The sequence below is a fragment of the Theropithecus gelada genome, chromosome 5, assembly GCF_003255815.1.
Source record: "Theropithecus gelada isolate Dixy chromosome 5, Tgel_1.0, whole genome shotgun sequence".
In the NCBI taxonomy this organism is placed as follows: Eukaryota; Metazoa; Chordata; class Mammalia; order Primates; family Cercopithecidae; genus Theropithecus; species Theropithecus gelada.
This window is the reverse complement of record NC_037672.1, coordinates 147,436,999-147,459,955: the sequence shown is the minus strand read 5'-3', so window position 1 is coordinate 147,459,955 and position 22,957 is coordinate 147,436,999. Positions and strand designations below refer to the sequence as shown.

Sequence of the window (22,957 nt, the reverse complement as noted above, 5' to 3'; positions counted from 1 at the left end):
GTGACCTTAAAAGTGTCATTTTGTAAAGTTATGAACTTAATATATTTGTATTATAATGTATGTAAAAGCATTATTGGGCAAATTATAATCATGTGAAACTGAATTGTGTATGTGTTTTATAAGCATATGTGGCCTCTTTTGAGGTCTTTTTGTTTCTAAGATTTTATCTGAAGTTTCATGTTTCATAATGTGGTTTAAAAATCAATCAGTAAATGATGCAATACGTATTTCCTCAGAAGCAGTAGATTATATCATTGTTTTTAAAAGCCCAAATATATACTTAAATGTTTTATAATTTTACTTTGCTTTTTTATTTAAACTTCTTTTCCATAAATTAGTTTATTTTCTTCATCTCCAAATTATGTCAGTAACTATTAAATCTTTTTTCTTAAAAATTATTTTTCTTAATAGGGTCTTTTCTATTTTAATTGGGGAAAGAAACAACAACAAAAAACAAGTATTGTTACTTACCTGGGATTATTTTTTTCCTCATTAGATCCTGGCGTATACAGAAGGGCTGCATGGAAAATGGCTGTTCACAGAGATACGATCAATCTTTTCTCGTCGTTATCTTTTGCAAAATACAGCCCTGGAGATCTTTATGGCAAACAGAGGTAATATGTTACAGAAGTACATTGTTACAGAGCTGACTTCCATCTCTTAAGATTTCATTTTTGAACATACCATATTGCTTCAATTTAGATAGTAATTTGTAGCCTACCCTCTGTTCTAGTGACCTCTTTTTTTGTACCAAATGCTTCTTCATGGTTTTTTCCCACCTTGATTATTAATAGAATCATTTGTAATTTTTTTTTTGCCATATCACAAATTGATATAAGGCTTTATAAACATAAGGAATACATAACCATTTAATCGGTTTGAAGAGGAATTTTGATGTCCTGAGCATTGCTTTGATGCTTACATTCCTTCTGGAAGGTGGCTGCATTTGGGGGAGAGGAGAGGATGATTTAATGATTCATACATCTATTTAATCTCTTTTCTGATATATTTCGTTTATAAAGGAACCATGAGAAAATGATACTGAACTGTTCTGTTTGCTCTGTATTTCATCATTCTTGAAAGTTGAACTAAAATTTGATTTGTGGTTTTACAATGGAACTTGGTGAAATCCATTAAGACAAGAAGGGGAGACAAGTTGAACTTGAAGGAAAAGCTTCATTTGGTATGGGTGGAGGCATACAATGGAATATATGTAAAACCTACTGATTTATTGTACATATTCCTTGTATTATATATACATGGTTTGACGGTTATTTTTAAAGGTACACATGCCTGCATGTATCCCACACACACATCTTGTTTTTCCTTTATGAAATTATTTGTCTTTAGGGAACACAAATTTCTTTGGGAAAATATTTTTCCCTTTCCTTTTTGATCTCCTCCTGGCACATACCTCTTCTTCTAATGTAATCATTATTCTAGGGAAATAATCAAGAGAATGTTTCATACTTTATTTCAGTCCGCATCCTTGCTGTCCCAAAGGGGCTTCAATCTTAGAATATTTATTACTTGCTCATCCTCATTCATTTTCTTTCTTTGAAATTTCTTATGCATGCTTGTTTTTATATGTGTGTTTTTCTGTTGCCTTTGCCTCATGGCCTTGACCATCTGCCATAACCTATGATGGTTTTTTCGTCTGTTTATTTTTTCCCCCTGAATTCAGTGTAATAGTGGATATGTAAAGGAGGCTTATTTAAAGTATACATACACACACACAGATAAGAATATATATTATATATTCTTATATATATATATAATTAAATATATATTCTCATATATAATATGTATTATATATATTCTTATGTGTGTGTATATATTCTTATGTGTATGTGTATATATATAACATTACTAAATATGTTGTAGGTGGTTAGTGAATGATTGATTACTTATTTACCTGAATACCTGAAACTTGTTGACAATGCCAGTGTTTAAAAATTGTGGCAACATTGGTAATTTTTTTTTTTTGGCTTTAAGTATTTTTTAACACTTGGTAGAGAAGAAGGACCATCTTCTAGATGAGCGCTTGTAGCTTACATATGATTCTGATATTGAAGTTAAAATTCCATGACTGACCAAATGAATATCTTCTAAACTCTCTCATGATTGTGTGATTTTACTTTCATGTTCTTTAAGATGGGTAAAAATTTATAGATTACTCTCATAGATTAACATTTATATGCTAAATATATTTACATATTGACATATGCTTCTTGGTATTCTCATGTATGTGAAATTATTGAAATAGGATGAGAAAACATTTAAATTTGATTTTTAACCACAGAGGAAAAATTTTCCTTCAGGTCATACATTGTTTTGGATTATATGAACATTTGCTCATTGGAACACATGAAAGATAAACATATAGACATTGTAAAAAGACTGTTTTAAAAATGATTGGAAATAAATGTAACTGATTATTTCATAGGTATATTGGTGGTTTTTTAGTGTTAGTTGTTTAACTATATGAACTTAAATTTTTAACATTTGTTTCTAGAAATTCCTAGAAATACCTTTGACTTGCCAAAATTCATTTTTGTAAATTTAAAGTTGCAGCTTCATGTCACATTATCTCAGCTATCATTATCATTATTATTATCATGTCTCATAATCTCAACTTCATGTCACATCAATGCAACATCAACTGTTATAACTCCTAATAGTATTTAGGAAAGAACTGTCTATGGTAAAGGAGTTTATAAGTGAAATGAATATTACCACTGGCATATTAATACTAAAACTTGATATATACCATATAAAAGGAATATAGTAAGAATTATATTGAATAGATACCTGAATTAAAAGTAAATATTTTATTGGACCAAGGAGTCAGTTTTCCAGAAGGGAAGTTATACTGTGTTCTGATTTTTAAAAATTATTTGTTGTAGTTGCTGTAATGTTCAACTTCCCAGACCCTGCAACAGTAAAGAAAGTGGTTAACTATCTACCTCGTGTTGGCGTTGGTACAAGTTTTGGATTGCCTCAAACCAGGTACTGTTTTATATGAGAAACTTAGGGAAAGTGATCTGTCTTAATAGTTGTATTAATTAACCAGTATTAATATTCTTAACATTGATCTGTATTAGTGTTCTCACTTATTTCTAAATTTATAACTTTCTGTTTTATGTTTCATAGTAAATAATGATTATTAGTATTTTCTTTTGACTGAATTGCATTATAATGTACTGTTTTAAGTTTTCTTTTGACTAAACTGCATTATAATATACTGTTTTCCCTAGTATATGGTATGGTGTCTAGCAGAGTATATATTTAGCAAATAATCATTAAATAAAAGATTGCCTAACCTACCCCAAGAAAAATATATTTTGTAAGATTTACTATTTATCTCTTTCATGGAAAGTTTACTAACCTTTCAGGAAAGATATTTTTATATATATATATAGATATAATTGCTATTTTCAAAGATACATATATAATATATATCATAATGGTATATGTGTGTATAAATACACACACACATGATATATGTCATAATGGTACACACATGTATAAACAGAAATACCACATGATCCTGCAATGCCACTACTGGGTGTATATCTAATTGAAATGAAAACAGTATGTCAAAGAGATATCTGCACTACTGTTTTCATTGCAGCATTACTCCCAATAGCCAAGATACAGAAATCAACCTAAGTGTACATCAGTTGATGAATAAAGAAAATATTGTTGTATATATATGCGGTGGAATGCTACTCAGTCTTTAAAAAGAAGGAAATCTTGTTATCTACAACAACATGGATGAACCCGGAGGACATTTTGTTAAGTGAAATAAGCAAGACACAGAAAGACAAATACTGTGTGATCTAAATATGTGAAATCTAAAAAAGTTAGACTCACAGAAGTAGAGAGTGGAATGGTGGTTACCAAGGTTAGGGGTGGGGTGACCGGGAGAGATGTTGGTCAAAGGATACAAAATTTTAGTTAGGAGGAATAAGTTGAAGAGATCTATCCTACAGCGTAGAGACTATAGTTAGTAACAGCGTATTGTTTTCTTAAAAATTGTGGAGAGTAGATTACAAAAAATGATACATATATGAGGTAATGGATAAATTAATTTGCTCAAATTAGCTATTTTGTGATGTATACAAGACAAAAAAACCCATAATTTTTATTGGTTGCTAATAGTCTGGAATATAAATATACCAAAATTGATTAATTCCCTCATTGGTGAAGATTTGCTTTATTTCCATGTTTTCATTATTATAAAAAATGCTGTGGTAAAGTTATTTATGTATTTTTTATTTGAAGTTTTATGACCAATGTCTTATTTATAAAATAATATAATAAAAAAATTGTGCTACCTTGAAGTATTATTTGCCTAAGCTATATAATTTAAAGGAGGAAGAAACCAAATTGCATAAAAAGGCAATACTCATTTATGTGCTGCCTAGAAGAAACCAGCTCTTTTTTTTCTTTTTCAGTAGGTATTTTTTTCCAGCTTTATTGAGTTGTAATTCACAAGTATAAATTATATATATTTCAGGTCTACCTCATGATGGTTTGATACATATATACATTGTTAAATGATTACTGCATTCAAGTTAATTAACATATCCATCACCTCACAGTTACCTCTGTGTGTGTATGTGTGTGTGTGTGTGTGTGTGTGGTGAGAATACTTAAAGATCTACTCTCTTAGCAATTTAAATATGCAGTTTAATATTATGAACTATAATCTTCATATTAAACTTTAGATTCCCAGAACTTACTCATCTTACAATGAAAAGTTTGTACACCTTGACCACATCTCCCCATTTCTCCCACTCCTCTGACTCTGGCAACCAAGAAGCCCCTTTTAAATATAAATACATTTATATGTTAAAGGTAAATGGACAGAACAGAGGTATACCATGCAAACACTACCTTAGTAAAAATAGCCAGCTAGTCATATCATTACTATATTAGTTTTCTAGGACTGTCATAACAAAATACCACAAATTGGGTGGCTTAAACAACAGAAATGTGTTCTCTCACAGTTTTGGAGGCTAGAAGTCCAAAATGAAGTTTTCATCAGTGTTGGTTCCTTCTGAGGACTGTGAGGGAAGGATCTGTTCCAGGCTCTCTCCTTGGTTTTTAGATGCCTCTCTTCTCCCTGTGTCTCTTTACATTGTTTTCCCTCTATGTATGTCTCTGTCCAGGTTTCCCTCTTTTACAAAGACACCAGTCATGTTGGACTTGGGCCCACCCTGATGACTTCATTTTAACTTGAAAATATTCTTTCTGCAAATTGTTACATTCTGAGGTACTGAGAGTTAGGTCTTCAACATAGGACTTTTAAGGAGTCATAATTCAACCCATAACAATTACCAAATTACCAAACAAAGCATTATATTATCAGAGGAAAAAGTGACATATCATAATGATAAAAGAACCAGTTCATCAAAATGATGATCTTAAATTTACATACATCTAAAAATAGAGCTTCAAAATTCATAAGACAAAAATGGATAGAAGTGGAATGAAATATAGACAGCCTCTCCCTATTATGTCAGTAATTTAGAGAACAGGTAGACAAAAAATCAGTAAGTGTACTGAAGACTGGAACATTATTAACCACCTTGATCTATGTCACATGTATAAAACATTTTAGTCAACTGCACAAAATACATTCATTTTAAATACACATAGAACATTTGTCACATTGACCATATTCAGTCCTAAAACAAGCCTCAAAATGTTTAGAAAGATTGAGATCTTGGATCTCTGGTTAATTACAAACCAGAAATCAGTTACAGAAAGGTTTTTGGAAAATCTCTTGAGTATTTGGAAATTAACGTACTTCTACATAAAACATGGGCCAGAGATGAAATTACAAGGGATATTAGAAATATTGTAACTAATTGAAAATATAACAGCACAACCTATAGAAATGTTTAACATGAAGGTAAAGAAGTGCCTAGTATAGAATTATAGCATTAAATGATTTTATTTAAGAAGGGAGAGGGGAAGCAGGAGGGAAGGAGGAGAGGATCATTGCCTAAAATCAATGATCTTAGCTTCAGTCTGAAGAACGTGGGAAAAAAGAGGAGCACATGTAGTCAAAGTAAGTTGAAGAAAGAAAAAAATAATAAAAATAAATGATAGAGGAAAAATTCAATGTAATGAAAAGCTGTCTCTTGACAAGATTAATTTTGTATTAATAGTAAATATCTAGCAAAGACTTATGCAGAAAGAGAAGACATAAAAATATCGAGAATAAAGGAGGGAACATCAGATACTGCAGATATTAAAAGAAAAATAAAGAAATATTATGAACAAATTTATGCTACTAAATTAGACAACTTAGATGAAATAGATTCCTTGAAAGGCACAAGCTATCAAATATCACTAATGAAGAAATGGTTAACCTTAATAGCTCTACAAAGGAAACTGAATTGTAGTAAAAGACCTTACCTCAGAGAAAACTTGTAGTTTAGATGAATTCTATCAAATGTTTAATGAAGAAATAATACTATTTCTACACAAACTCTTGCAAAAAATAGAAAAAGAGATTAAATTCCCAACAACATTATATGAGACCAGCATTACCTGAACACTAAATGCATACAAAGGCATTTCAAGAAATGGGAACTGCAGACCATCCTGATTGGAAAGGAAGAAATGAAATAGTCTTTTTAGCACATATTCTTGACTGTTTATGTGGAAAGTCCCAGAGAATCTATGAGGAAAAAAAACAACAACAGCTGTTAGAACTAATAAATGAGTTTAGCTGTTCATAGCATACTGGGTCAATATACAAAACTCAATTTTATCCCTGATGAAATGCTAGCAATGAAGAATCAGAAACTGAAATTAAAACTAGTGTCTAAATACTATCAAAAAATAAATACATATAGATAAATTTGAAAATGTATGCATAAGACCTGCTCACTGAAAACTATAAAACTGTTTTGGAGAATTAAAACTTAAAAATGGAGAGTTGTACTATACTATGCTCATGGATTGGAAGACTCAATATTATTGAGATGTCAGTTTTCTCCAAAATTGATCTGAGGTCCAAAGCAGCCCTATCCAAAATCTGAACAAGCTTTTTCTTTCTTTCTTTCTTTTTTAAAGAAATTGGCAAGATAGCCAGGCATGGTGGCTCACACCTATAATCTCAGCACTTTGGAAAGCCCATGTGGGAGAATTACTTGAGCTTAGGAGTTCAAGACCAGCCTGGGCAACATAGGGAGACCCCATCTCTATTTCTTTTTAATTTAAAAAAAGGAAAAAAAGAGATTGACAAGCTGATTCTAAAATTAAGTGAAATTGTAAATAATCCAGAATAGTTTAAACAATTTTGAGAAAAAAAACAAAAGACTTAATGTAAAATTACATTCTTTAGGATAGCTTGTTATTTAAGGATAGACTCATGTAAACCAATGGACTGTAACAGAGTTCAGAAATAGACTCAAACATTTATGATCAATTTGATTTTTGACAAAGATGTCAAGGTATGTCCATCTTTTTAACAAATGATCTTTTTAACAAATAATGATGAACAATTGGTTAGCCATATCTAAAAAGAAAAAGAACCTCACCTGTTACTTTACATATAAATTAACTCAAAATGTAACAGAAAAAAATGTAGTGTAGACAAACATAAGTGCTAAAAGTAGAACTTCTTGAAAGAACACATAGGAGAAAAATCTTTGTGACCTTGAATGAGGTAAATATTTCTTAAAATCTTTAATTGATTTCATTAAAATAAAAAACATTTGCTTTGAAATGCCAACTCTTAAGAAAATGAAAATATACGCCACAGACTGGGTTAAAGTATTTGTTCAACTTATGTGTGATAAAGGACTTACATCCAGGATATGTAGGAAACACGCTATAAAACAAGATAACCTGGCTACCAAAAAAAACAAACAAACAAACAAAAAAAAAAACAAGTTTTGAACAGATACTTCAACAAAGAATAGATGTAGATGCCAAATAAACACATGAAAAGAAGCCAAACATCATTAGTCATCTGAGAAATGCCAATTAAAACCACAGTGTGATCCCATGACATACCTATTCGAATAACTTTTAAAAAATCTAACAATACCAAGAGCAGTATACAAGGTAACTGGAACCTCACATGTTATTGATGGGAAAAGTGGTATGACCTCTTTGTAAACAATTTGGCAGTTTCATATAGAATTAACCATACATTTTCTCATACATCCTAGAAGTCTCACTCTAGGTCTCCTGCCCTAGAGGAATGAAAATATATGTTCATGCAGTGACTGCTTCATGAATATTTATAGCAGCCATATTAATAATCACAAAAATTGGAAATAACCAAGATGGTTATCAACTGGTAAATGGACAAACTGTGATAAATCCACACAATGGAATCTATATAATACTTAGAAATAAAAGGAATGAAGTCCTGTACTAATACATGCAACAACACAGATGAATTTGAAAATATTATACTAGGTGAACAAAGCCAACGCAAAAGGCTGCATCTGCATGCTGTATGATTCCATTTATATGACATTCTGGAAAAAGCAAAACTGTTAGGGACTGAAAACAGAGCAGTGATTGCTAAGAGCTATGGGAAAAGAGGAGGAATTGCATACAAGGGAGAATAAGAGGAACTTTTGGGGATCATGGAAATATTCCATGTCATAATTGATGTTCTTACACAACTCTCTCTGTTTAGAAAACTCATTATATTGTACCCCTAAAAATAATGAATTTTTCTCTGTAAATTCTTCAGCAAGCCTGATTTTCAAAAACAACAACAAAGAATGTGTAATATTAATGAGGATGTACAGGTTAGGAACTTAATGTATATCATACTAATTCCATTCCTAGGCAATTTTCAAGAGTAATGAAAACATACATATTCACATTTACTTTTAAGCAAATATTAATAGCAGTTTTATTCTAGTCCCAAACTGTAAACATTTTTGATGCCCATCAACTGTGAGTGGCTAAACAGATTGCTGTACCTCTATACAATGGAATAAATGAAATACCACTTAGAAATAAAAAGGAAATGACTACTGGTACATGCAGCAACATGGATGAATTCCAAAAGTGTTGTGCTAAATGAAAGAAATTAAACATTATGGGCTTCATACATCATAGCTATAGACTGTGGTTTTATTTATATGAAATTATTGAAAAAAGCAAAACAACACAGTAGCAGAAAGCAAATTATTGGTTACTAGGGGCCAGGAGTTGGGGCAAGGAAATTGGCTGCAGAGGGTTATGAGGGACCTTTTAAAGTGTATGTTGACTGTGGTGGTGGTTACACAAATATATATATACACACACACACACACATACATATATATATATATATTTTCAAATCCCATCAAATTGTACACTTAAGTTTGACAAATATTATGGTATTAAATTATATCTCTTCCTCAAAAAACCACAAATAGTGTTCCCATGTGATCCAGAGTTCTCACTACTGGACATCTATCCACACTAAAGGATATCAGTACATTGAAGACACATCTGCACCCCCATGTTTATTGCAGCACTGTTCACACTAGCCAAGATATGGAATCAGTGGTGTTCAACGACTGATAAATGGATAAGGAAAAGGTGGCACATGTACACAATGGAATACTATTCAGCCTTAAAAAACATGAAATCTTGTCATTAGTGGCAGCCTGGATGGACCTGGAGGACATTATATTAAGTGAAATAAGCCAGGCACAGAAAGTTAAACACTGCATGTTCTCACTCATATGTGGAAGCTACCAAAAAGTTAATCTCCAATGAGTAAAAAGTAGAACAGTGGATACTAGAGGATCAGAAGGGTAGTGGGGAGGGAGAGATAGGGAGAGATTTGTTAAAGGATACAAAATAAGAGGTGGACTGAGGAATAAATTCTAAAGTTCTGTGTAACACTGTAGGATGACTAGGGTTAGCAGTAATACATAGTTTCAAATAGCTAGGAGGAGGATTTTGACTGTTGCTAACACAAATAAATGATAAATGTTTGAGATAATGGATGTCCTAATTACCTGATCTGATCAGTGTCTTATATGTATCACATCACTGTGTACACCATAAATATGTACAATTATTACATCTATGTAAAAATGTTTAAATAAAAGTAAAAAATTAATTATACTCCAATCAAGATTATTGAAAGATAAGCTCTCTAAGCATATTTAAAAATACCTAAGCCAAAAGTGCTTATTACATCTGTACATGTGATGCTTTTTTAAAAGAAGTATTTATTATAATCATTTTAGTATGTACTATGGTATTATTTAATATACACATGGTAAATCTGATTAAAACTTTTAATCATTTTGATAAAAGATTGGATTTTGCTCTATTATATCATATAATTTTTTATTTAATATAATATTAAATCTATAGATTAAGGATTTTGTAACTATATGTAATTAAAACCTGTATCTGTAATCTCTGGTAAATCAGAGTTCACATATTAGTTTTGTATTTGAATGTATGGACTTAATAACTAGCATTTATATTGTTGAAAGTAACCTAATAAGTATCTGAGAGAAATGTTAAATCGGCAAATTCTCTCTCATGGTATAGGGTATTGGGAGAGTGTAGGTGTATGCATTTTTTTTCTGTGTGCTGGGACTACATTGAAATAGCATAATTACTAATTATTTCCTTTCATAGTAGGTATTGATTCATCATCAATACAATTTAGTTAACTAATTTAAGAACTGGAAAGAGCGAACACTGGGATTTTTCTATTGATTGAAACATATTAGCAGTGGAAACCTACAGTTTACTTTTAGCATACCTAAGTTGGTATTGATTTGAGCTACTTTTGATCAGTGTTTATTTTAAAATTTTAAGACAACATCCTATTACAAATGCAATTGCGATAGAATGTACAGACATCAGCTAGGATGTTAGTAGTAGCTACAACCAGCCTGTGGCTGGATGGCTGTCAAAGGAATCTCTCATGAGCTCCTTAGCGGTAGGCCTCAGTTCCTTACCAAGTCAGTTCTTCCATCTGCTACTGGAGTGTCTACATGACATGGGAGCTGGCTTCCTGCAAAGCAAGTGATCCAAGAGAGAATGAAGCAGAAGCCCCCGTTTTTTTTTTATTACTTACTCTTGATAGTTATATACCATTATTTCAGATACATTGTATTCATTACAAGTGGGTCAGTAAATACAGCCCAAACTCCAGGGGAGGGGAATTAAGCTCCACCTCTTGAGGATATATTTCAAAACCACCACAGGTCACAACTTTTATGTAAATGGGGCAAATAAAGTGATCCTTCTGGATTATAAGCAATATTGCCTTACAATGCCAGTAATGCTTTTGATTAGATACTTTTTATAATTTAATGAGGATTTCAGAGTTCAGGAAGAAGCAGCCCAGAGGAGCATAGTAGATTTCCTTATGCTAGTTAAAAAGTCTTTTTCAACCAATTTTCTCTTTATTTTAGAAAAGATTTGTTTATCACACCTAGTACATGTTTTCATACCTGGGAATGTTTTGTAATGTTCTCCCACAGTTAAAGCTAGATGTCCTTTTTATTTTTATTTTTATTTTTATTTTTTATTTATTTATTAAAGACAGGGTCTTGCTGTGTCACCCAGGCTGGAGTGCTGGATTGCAGTGGTACAGTCACGGCAGCTCAACCTGCTGGGCTCAAGCAATTCTCTCACCTCAGCTTCCCATTAGCTGGTACTATAGGCATATGCTACTATGCCTGGCTATTTTTTTTTTGTGTGTGTGTAAGAGATGCAGTCTTGCTCCATTGTCCAGGCTGATCTCAAAATCCTGGGCTAAAGTGATCCTGCCACCTCAACCTCCTAAACTATTGGGATTATAGGCATGAGCCACCGTGCTCAGCCTATAAGTCTTAATTTATTAATCAGTTTCTTAAATAGATTTTCAGTTATAATGTGTCAAGCACTCAGCAGTGTACAAGATAGATACTAGTTTACCCATACATTTTTAAAACAAACATGTAAACTAAATAGCTGTGATAAATGACAGGAAGGATATAATTAGAGTGTTGTAGTAGTGATTCGTGGAGTGGAGATCGGTTGCTTTGAATAAGATAACCAGGAATATCTTCCTATGTGACTTTTAAGTTTTGATTTGAAGAAATACAACCAGCTGTTCTTTGAACAAAGGCGTAGTATATGCAAAGGCCCTGAAGCAAGACAGGGAGCTTCTAGTGTTCTAAGAAATGCTGGAAAGCAAGTATCACTGGAACTTAGTGATATTAGGAAGAGGGTGTTATTTATATAAGACCAGAGCCTACTGAAGACATCTGGATGATATGTGATGTTGATAATGTAGCTGAAGAGAGACATTTTTGTTTAGAGATTTTTAAGAAATGTAATTTATAAGACTCAGCGATTTGGGGGGTGATGACAAAGGGAGATGTTCAATATGTTTAGTCAATACTCAAGTCTCAGCTCGAGCTGCTCAGTGGCATTTACTGAGATTAGGAATACTGGACAAACAGTATTTGTATAAACATCCTTCCATCCCCATGGCTGGGGTTGTGGGGAGGAGGTGGATGGACAGAAAATGAGTTTAATTTTAGGTCCTTGAAACTGGAACCCCTGAGAGACGTCCAGATTGAGATGTTGAATAGGAAGCTAGATATAAGCAGGTAGGTTGAGAGCTCAAAAGAAAGGCCTAGTAATTGAGAGTCACTACCATGTATATGAAATTTGAAGCGATGAGAGGGAGTGAGTTCATCTGGGGAGAGATTGTAGAATGCCAACAGGAACTAGGGCTGCATTTGGAAAACCTCAGCATGTAAAGGTTAGGTAAGGGAAACAGGACATCCCTGCCCCCCCCCCCCAAAAACAACAACACTAAGAGCAAAAACAAGAGTGGCTCAAAAGATAGGAAACCCAGGAAAGTATGATGCCAAGTGTATTAGTCTGTTCTCATACCTCTGTAAAGAGATACCTGAAACTGGGTAAAGAAAGGAGGTTAAATTGGCTCATGTTTCCTCAGGCTATAAGGAAGCATGGCTGGAGAGGAAACTTACAATCATGGTAGAAGGTGAAGGGGAAGCAGACATATCTTATATGGCAGGAGCATGAGGAAGAAGCGGGGAGGGGAGTGCCACACACTCTTCAACAACCAGATCCTCGTGAAAACTCACTCACTGTCATGAGAACAGCAAGGAGGAAATTTACCCCGTGATATAATCACCTCCCACCAGGCCCCACCTCCAACACTGGAGGTTACAATTTGATATGATTTTGCTCTATGTCCCCACCCAAATCTCATCTCAAATTATAATCCCCACATGTCAAGGGAGGACCTGATTGGATCATGGGGGCAGTTTCCCCCATGTTGTTCTCGTGATAGTGAGTTCTCACGAGATCTGATGGTTTAATTTTTTCTCGGTTCTCCCTCCCTGACTGCTGCCTTGTGAATAAGGTGCTTCCTTCTTTGCCTTCCACCATGATTGTAGTTTCCTGAGGCCTCCCCAACCATGTGGAGTCAATTAAACCTCTTTTCTTTGTAAATTACCCAGTCTTTCTTAGGCAGTTTTTTACAGTGTGTGAGAGTGGACTAATACACAATTCGATGTGATATTTGGGTGGAGACACAAATCCAAACCATATCACCAAGGGATGATAGTTTTTAAACATGAAAATATCTGATGAGAAATCAGTAAGACATAGACTGAAAACTGTCCATCACATTTAGCAACAGCAGCTTTTGACCTCCAGAGGATTGAATGTTGTGAATTTGCCCACACAATATCAAGAAGCTTTACTTGGCAAGCAGGACCCTGAATTTTGTTGGCATTTATGAGCTACTCCTTTTGGTTTGGTTGTGATAACACTACAAGTCAGGGCCATTAAGACCAAGTGTTCTGACTTGTCAACCAGTAGGACATGAGAGGGTAGAGACTATTGTGCTAAATCCTGACTCACCACTGATGGCAGTCAGCAAGAGAGTTAGTCCTATTATCAGTTTTCTACCTGTTGTCGTTCTTGATCTGGAGTATTCTTTCTGACACCCAGGAGCACTTACAGTGCAAACATATACACGCAGATACCAGTTTTAAGCCATAACAAAAATATATTGAGTCAGCCCAAAGGTGCCACCCAATAGTTTTCATTTTAGTTTTTCTGTTTCACTGTGAGTTTTGCCCAACGCTATCACTTGTTTTCAGGCATTTTCTTTTTTCTACAGGAGCACTAACCAAGGAGTTTAATACATGCATATCAGGGGTTGTAACAGCTACCAGGAGATATGTTATTTTGCCGTTAGAAGCTTAGAGAAGTACAGAAAAGGGAGTGAGCTTAGGCTGTGTGGCTAGAGTGGTAGTGGTGGAGAGGGCTTCATTTTTTTTTGATTCCATGTTCCATGGTCTGCACCACTTCCTCCTCTATATACCTCCCAGAACCTAGAGAGTTCCTGGGCTTGGGAGCATCTTTTTTTTTGTCCTCACACGTTCTGCCATGTAGCTATTCGTGCTTTTGGTTACTTCTATGGCCAGCAACTCTTTCTCCCATGGGACTGAGAAGCTTACTAATTCGGATGCCTATATCCAGCAGAGGTATAACATATCAAAATTTATGCGATGCAGCTAAAGTAATATTAAGTGAAAATTTACAGCTTTAAACACCCATATCTGAAATAAATTCCTCAAATCAATAACCTATGCTTCTACTTTTAGATAATAGAGGAGAGCAAACTAAATGCAAAGCAAGTAGAAAAAAATGAGTAATGAAGATTATAACAAAAATCAATGAAACATAAAGCAAAAACACTAAAGATGATCAATGAAACAAAAGCTGATTCTTTGCGAAGATCAGTAAAATTGACAGACTTTAACCTAACCGTGAAAGATGACACAAATTACTTAAATTAGAAGTGAAAGTAGAGACATAACTATTGAGCATATAGAATCTTTATTTTTTTTTTCCTGTTTCTTTTTCTTCTTTTATAGAGACAGGATCTTGCTCTGTTGCCCTGGCTGGAGTGCAGTTGGCACAGTTATAGCTCACTGCAGCCTCAGACTCCTGGGCTCAAGCCATTCTCCCATTTCAGCCTCCTGAGTAGCTGGGACTACAGGCACATGCCACCATGTCTGGCTAATATTTTGATTTTTTTTTTTTTTTTTTTTTTTGGTAGAGATAAGGTCTTCCTATGTTGCTCAAGCTGGCCTCGAACTCGGGCTCAAGTGATCCTCCCGCCTCAGTCTTCTAAAGTGCTGGGATTACAGGTGTGAACCACCAAGCCCAGCCTGAGCCTACAGAAATTAAAAGGAGTAGAAAGGAACATCATGGACAACTTCATGCCAACAAATTAGATACTTAAATGATATGGACAAATTCTTAGAAAAACAGAATTGCCAAAACTGGCTCAAGAAGAAATTGAAAATCTGAATAGACCTATAACGCATAAAGAAAATGAATTATTAATTTAAAAATCTTTCCTTAAAGAAAAGCCCAGACCCATTTGTCTTTACTAGTTAATGCAATAAAATATTTAAACTAGGGCCGGGCGCGGTGGCTCAAGCCTGTAATCCCAGCACTTTGGGAGGCCGAGACGGGCGGATCACGAGGTCAGGAGATCGAGACCATCCTGGCTAACGCGGTGAAACCCCGTCTCTACTAAAAAATACAAAAAACTAGCCGGGCGCGGTGGCCGGCGCCTGTAGTCCCAGCTACTTGGGAGGCTGAGGCAGGAGAATGGCGTAAACCCGGGAGGCGGAGCTTGCAGTGAGCTGAGATCCGGCCACTGCACTCCAGCCTGGGCGTCAGAGCGAGACTCCGTCTCAAAAAAAAAAATATATATATATATTTAAACTAGAAATGATATAAATCTTTCACCTACTCATCCAGAAAATTGGAGGGGAGAAAACACTTGCAACTCATTCTATAAGGTCAGTCACCCCAGTACCATTGCCAGACAAAGACACCACAGGAAAACTCACAAGAAAAACGCATAGGCCAGTTTCCCTCCTGAGCACAGACACAATTTTTTAAAATAAAATTTAGGAAACCAAATTCAGCAGCATATAAAAAGGATTTATAAAATGTTCATGTGGGTTTTATCACTAGGATGCCGGTTAATTTAAATCTGAAGATCAATTTATGTTGTGCACCAGTATTTATAAAGGAGAAAAACCTTACTGTCATTTCATAAAAAAAGCATTTGAGAAAATTTAACACACATTCATGCTTAAAAACTCTCAACTAACTTTCAACTAAAGAAATTTCCACAAATTGACAAAAATCATCTACCAAAAAGCTCCCAATATGGACATCTTACTTAAAGTTGAAAGACTGAATACTTTTCCCCAAAGTTTAGGAGGGTAAAAATGTCTTCCCATTTTTACCACTTTTATTCAGCATTACATTGGAGACGTTAGCTTGTACAACAAGGAAGAAAGAGAGGAAGGAAGGGAGAAATTGAAGATATCTGTACTGGAAATGAAGAAAAAAAGTAGCCCTCTTTACAGATCACAGAAGCGTAGATTTGTACAATGAAAAGTATAAAACATTTTTAAGAGAAATTAAAAATAGACCTTAATAAATGGAGACATTCCATGTTCATGGATCAGAAGACTCAATATAATTAATAGGGTAGTTTTCCCTAGATCTATAAAATCAATACAATCCCTATCAAATTCCTAATAGACTTTTTTGGAGAAATTGGGAAGTTGAAATGAATGGACCTAGAATAGCCTAAACCAATTTTGAAATATAAGAACAAAATTGGAAGACGTACCTTGATTTCAAAACTTACTGTAGAGCCACAGTTATCAAGATACTGAGGGAATTCATCCTTCCTCATTTTCATTGTACTCAGTCTTCAATTGTGGTAATTGTACAAAGATAGACATATAAATTAAAGGAAGAGAACTGACAATACAGAAATAAATCCTTGCATTTGTGGTCAATTGTTTTGCAGCATAGGTGCCAACACAATTCAGTGAGGAAAAGATAGGCTTTAAACAATTTGTGGAGAAAATTGGATGTTTACATACAAGACAATTTTGATGCTTACCACATATCAGTCAAAAAAATTAACTCAAAATATATTATAGGCCTATATGTGAGAAGTAAAACTATAAAATATCTGAAAGAAAACATAGGAGAAAAACTTTCTGATGTTGGGAAAGGCAAAGAGTTCTCAGATGTAACACTAAAAGCATAATCCACAAAAGAAAAAATTGAGAAATTAGACTCAACCAAAATGTAAAACTTTTGTGTTTCAAAATTGATCACTAAGTAAATGAAGAGATAAGCCACAGACTGATAAAACATTTATATATCATGTGTCTGACAAAGCACTTTTTATTAGTCTGCATTCTCCAGAAAAAGAAAACCAATAGGATATGTATGGATATATAAGAGATTTATTATGGGAATTGGCTTATATGACCATGGAGGCTGAGAAATTCCACGATACACCATCTACAGCTAGAGACCCAAGAAAGCTAGTGGTGTAATTCAATCCTAATTTGAAGGCCAGGGGAGCCCATGACTGAGCCCAAGGCTTGAAGGTCTGAGGAGAGAGGGATGGGGGAAGAATTGAAGGATAGAGAACCAAGAGCTCCTACTGTCCAAGAGGAGGAGAATATAGATTCCCACCTTGAGGAGAAGAGGGAATTCACCCTTTCTCCTCGTTGTATTCAGTCCTCAATCGACTGGATGATGCTCACCACACTGGAGAGAGCAGTCTGCATTACTAAGCCCACTGGTTCAAGTACTAATCTCTCTGGAAATGCTATCACAGATATACCCAGAAATCATGTTTTACCAGCTCTCTAAGGTCACTTAATCCAGTCAAGCTGACACATAAAATTAACTATCACAGACTTGTATTCAGAATGTATATAGAATTCTAACAACTCAATGATAAAATACAAACAGCTCAGTAAATGAGTAAAAGATTTGATTAGTCATTTCACCAAAGAAGATGTACAAATGACCAATCAGCAAGTGAAAAGATGCTTAACAACATACATTAAAAATACTGTTTTACACTAACTAGAATGGTCATAATCAAAATACAAGAGCGAGTATTGGCGAGGATGTGGAGATGAATTTATACATTGTTAATTGGAACATATAGTGGTATAGCCACCTTGGAAAACAATTTGGTGGTTTCTCAAAAAATTAAAGATAAACTCAACATACAACCTAGCAATTCCACTCCTAGGAATCTACCCAAAAGAAATGAAAATGTATTTTCATATAAAGGTATATACATGAATATTTATGGTAGCATTATTTATAATAGCAAAAACTGTTAAATGTCCATGTACTAGATAAAATGTGCTGTATTCTATATACAGTGGGATACTAGTCAGCAATAAAAAGGAATGAACTATGGATACATGCTACCATATTGGTAAACCTCAAAGACATTATGTTTAGTGAAAGAAACCTGACTCAAAAGACTACATACTAATATATAATTCCATTGATCCAAAATGTCTAGAAAAGGTGGGTTTGCTAGAGACACGGAGTAGATTGCTAGTTGCCTGTAGGTGGGGATAGGAATGAAGATTATCTGTAAATAGGTACAAGGCACATTTTTGTGGTGATGAAAATGTTCTACACTTGATTTTAGCCAAAAGGCCGAGAAGAGATGAAGAAAATGTTTTAAAGTGAATTGTGATAATTGCACAACTCTCAAATTTTTTTTTTAAAAAAATGCTGAATTATACAAATTGGATGAATTTTATGGCATGTAAATTATACTTCAGTGAACCTTTTACAAAATAATTACCTTGTTCTTTGTGGTAGAAAGAACTGTGACAGCATATTTCTCTGAGATTCTAGGCTTTGAATGTAATAATTAATTCTGCCATCTGTTTCCCACTGCTTTTTGTATTGATCAGTTCTATTCCCTGATGTTTACATTTCATTATGAGGCCACAGGAAAATTTGTCTTCTATTAAGCTATATTTAAAAAATTTCTCTTTACCCCATGAGCAGACGCCTAAATAGTTTAGAATCTCTCTTCTCTTTGATACAAAGTATATGCAAATATATTTAAATTTATAATGTAAAAATGTATTCTCTTTAAGATAACTATTACAATAAAGACATGTGAATATAATTTTATATGCACTTCCCAGCTACTATAATTTCTTTTTATATCAGTAAAGCAGTGAATTATTAATTATACTGTTATTAATCAACTTTTATTGAACCTGTACTTTATAATGGCACTGTAATGACAGCTTACCTGAATGAATAGAACATGTATAATAGATCTGTGGCTAGTCTACATCTTTTGTTCAACCATGAATTGTAGATTGAAACCTCTCTAGTATTCATTAGTCTAACATGAGTAGAACTTTTCAGAATTATAGATATTATTATGAATGAATAAGCACAGATAATTCATGATTTATTATTGTGATATAATTAATCTTAAGATGGAGTCCACATTGAATTCTTTTTCTTGCAGACGTATTTCATTAGCTAGTCCACGTCAGCTTTTTAAGGCTTCTAACATGACCCAGCGATGGCAACACAGAGAGATTTCTAATTTTGAGTACTTGATGTTTCTCAACACGATAGCAGGTAACTTAATTCCATGCATTGATTATTTTAGACAATAAATTATTGATTTCAGTTGTTAGATTATTTTGAGTAATGGTATAACTAGCTTGTTCTATTGCCATTATTGCTACTAGAATACTACAAAGGGTATACAAAGAGAACAAGGTATGTTGCTTACTCTCATAGAAGTCATTTTAAGTACAAATGTGAATATTTACGTGATTCTAGAACGGGATATATCAGTAAAAAATTCAAGGTACTGTGGTGATTAAAAGGACAGAGAGAGAGGGAAATTATATGCACCCAGTTGGTTGGAGTAAGGAGAAAATAAGGTTTCAGTGGTTTTATAAGGATGGATACTATTTGACTAGCAGAGGAAGTGGTTGGAATGTTAGAAGTCATTCCATGTAATACTGAAAGCATAAGCAAACATACAAAGATGAGAATACATAAAGTGTACCTAGAGAGCAATGAATGGTATAGTTTGTATATCTATGTATATACTGTATATTTATGTGTGCATGAAGTATATATTCGTAAAGATATAATGGGAAAAAATAAGAATGTTAGTGTGAAGAACGATTTTCTTGTCACTTTGAAGATTAGCAGTCAGTTCATTGGGAAACTTTTGAAAGTTTTTGAGCACCTAAGTGATATTAGAGCTGCATCAAAAATTAACTTGGAGGCAATGTATGTAAGATAAATTTGGGTGGATAGAGACTAGGCAGAAAGTAAAGTTAGGAAGTAATTCTGTGTGTGTGTGTGTGTGTGTGTAGTAATGAGGGCTTCCATTAGGTATCAGTGGGAATTAAAAAGAAGAAACAAATTCTGTAAGAATTCACAAGGCACCAGCCATTTGATATGCAGCTGAATGAATGTAGGTGATAAATGAGAAGAAAGTATCTGAAAAGACTTCCAGGCTTCTGGCCTGCGTTACTGGGAAAATGGTGGTGCAATTAATGGAAAAAGAAGTCAGAAAATTTCATCTAGGGAAAGATGATGATTTTATTGTGCCAGCAAGACTTTCAAGTTAAGGTATCAGAAAGAGTTTTTGGAAGTATAGGGCAAGGAGGATATTCAGAACCAGGACATTGTTGAATTTCATCTGCATAGAGAGGAAATCACCGAGAGATGTGAGATCAGCAAGGAAGATAATACAGAAAGCAGTGAGATAAGACAGGGAAATTCTTTTGCGTATGAGAAGAAAAAAGAAGGAAAGTTAGTAAAGGACAAAAAGGAATGAGTGATCCTAGAATTTGTAGATATAGTAGGAGAACTGAGGTAAGTCAGATGTCTTGGGAGGCAAGGTAAAAGAGGGAGAAGGAATTTTCACCTGTGTCAAATGTTACAGAATGGAGAGGGAGACTTCAGAATGAGGATAGAACTTGTCTTTGGGTTTAGTATTTAGAGGCTTCCTTATTACTTCATAGAGGTTCATGTTTAAGGCCAGCAAAAACGGTTGATTATAAGGGCTGAATAGTTTGAAATGAAATAGTAACTGTAGATGTAATTACAGATCTTTTTTTTTTTTTTTTTTTTTTTTGAGACGGAGTTTCTCTCCTCTTCCCCAGGCTGGAGTGCAATGGCACGATCTCAGCTCACTGCAACTTCTGCCTCCCAGGTTCAAGAGGTTCTCCTGCCTCAGCCTTGCAAGTAGCTGGGATTATAGGCTCCTGCCACCCTACCCGGCTAATTTTTGTATGTTTGGTAGAGATGGGGTTTGACCATGTTGGCCAGGCTGGTCTTAAACTCCTGACCTCAGGTTATCTGCCCGCCTTGGCCTCCCAAAGTGCTGGGATTACAGGCATGAGCCACCATGCCCGGTCAATTATGGTTCTTTTAAATGTGTTATTAACAGAGGATGGGTTGGGGCAGAGAGAAAAAATGATGAAAGAGGAGGAGAGAGGAAAAGTAACAATTCAAGTTATGAGGGAAACAGGTTCGAGAGCTCAGGTGAAGCAATTACTCTTAGCAAAGAAAAGACCCTGTTAGAGAAATGGGAAAGAGTGAGGGGATGTTGCAAAGAATTAGAAGTTGAGGGGCTCACATTGAAAGTTCTAAATTTTATTAGAAGTTTATCTCACAGTCAGCTGAGGAAAAGGCATGAAGAAAATGTCAATGGTTATGTTGAATTTAGTAGAAATTACAGAACTAGTGACTAAGAGAATTTTTAAGTAGTAGTGAGAGGAAACTTATGTAACAAGTTTAATGGATGTATTTTGCATGTAGTAAATCAATTAACCCATATTGAATGCACAGTTATGATTATGGAGCAACATTTATGAAATGATCTGTTCTCAAATAGCTTTTATTGTGCCTGCGGTGTCTTTTAAGTATATTCCCTGTACATTTTTTATAAATACAGAATCGATCATTTGCTTTAGATTTTTTAAATGTGCATTAGAGGGTGGAGTTGTCTCACTTAAGATTTCTTTTACTTTATTTTCTGTGCCGCATATAGATTCTCATGATATCATGATGCATTTCCCAAATGGCCATCAGTTCATATTTAATAACTGTGTATTGAGTTTAACTTAATTAAAAGTCTAATTACACTGAGCAGGTACATACGCTTCATTTTTTAGGTATAATAAAAAATTATTTCTGATTATTGAAATAGATGGGACAAGATGATTTTACTGTTTACCAACATTTAAATCAGAAGGAGAAGGAAATGGGGGAGCAAAAGGGAATCATACATTTTTTTTTCTGCTGCTATGTTTTGTTATTTTTTATGGAGAAATTAAAATTATTGATAGAAGTATGTAGTGACATTAATGACCTATGAATTAAAAATGTCATTGTTTTAATGTTTTATAAGACTGTTTCGGGTCAGCCAAAAATGAACTCTGGTACCCTAATAGGCCTCAAGCCTAAGATGAATAGAGTAAAATAAAAAGTTAAAAACATCAGACCATAAAAAAGGCTTAGATACCAAGAGTATATGCAGAGAACTACTTTAATATTCAGGTATGTATTGATATGACATCAGTACATATTTGAGAAAGAAAAAGGAATGGAAATGATAGAATATATAATAAGAAAGGAATTCAAACAATATTAATATACTTGTCTCTCTTATATTTTTGCCATAAAAGTCTGTTCATGTTAAATCTAACTAAAAATAGGCATAGACTAGTAAATAGGAGCTGGGATTCAAACACCAGCATTTTGATTCCAGAAACAATGATCTCATCCACTATGCTACCTAAAAGGTAATATCCAAGGTAATATCCTAAAAAGGTAATATCCAAAAATCCGCTGTACGTATGTAGAAGGACTACCTCCTCTTTTGCTGTAATTTGTATTTTTAATAAATCTAAATAGGTCATTGAATGTCATTAGAAAGAGGTATAGAGGAGCATGTAGCCGCATTTGGGCATGTAAGGAAGCAACATTGATAATACTGCACGTTATTTTCAGAGGATTATAGGATTTGAAAACTACCACAGAAATTTCA

At 34.1% G+C, this 22,957-nt stretch overlaps 1 protein-coding gene across 2 annotated transcripts in view; it reads left to right on the top strand.

The window, feature by feature from the left end:
• LRBA (LPS responsive beige-like anchor protein) overlaps positions 1 to 22,957 on the top strand; it is a 756,763-nt gene that overhangs the window by 532,370 nt on the left and 201,436 nt on the right. For both annotated transcript variants that reach the window (XM_025385122.1, XM_025385123.1), the window contains exons 41-43: positions 497 to 614; positions 2,907 to 3,009; positions 19,403 to 19,518. In XM_025385122.1, coding sequence (XP_025240907.1) covers positions 497 to 614; positions 2,907 to 3,009; positions 19,403 to 19,518 — 337 coding nt within the window. The remainder of the gene's footprint in view (positions 1 to 496; positions 615 to 2,906; positions 3,010 to 19,402; positions 19,519 to 22,957) is intronic.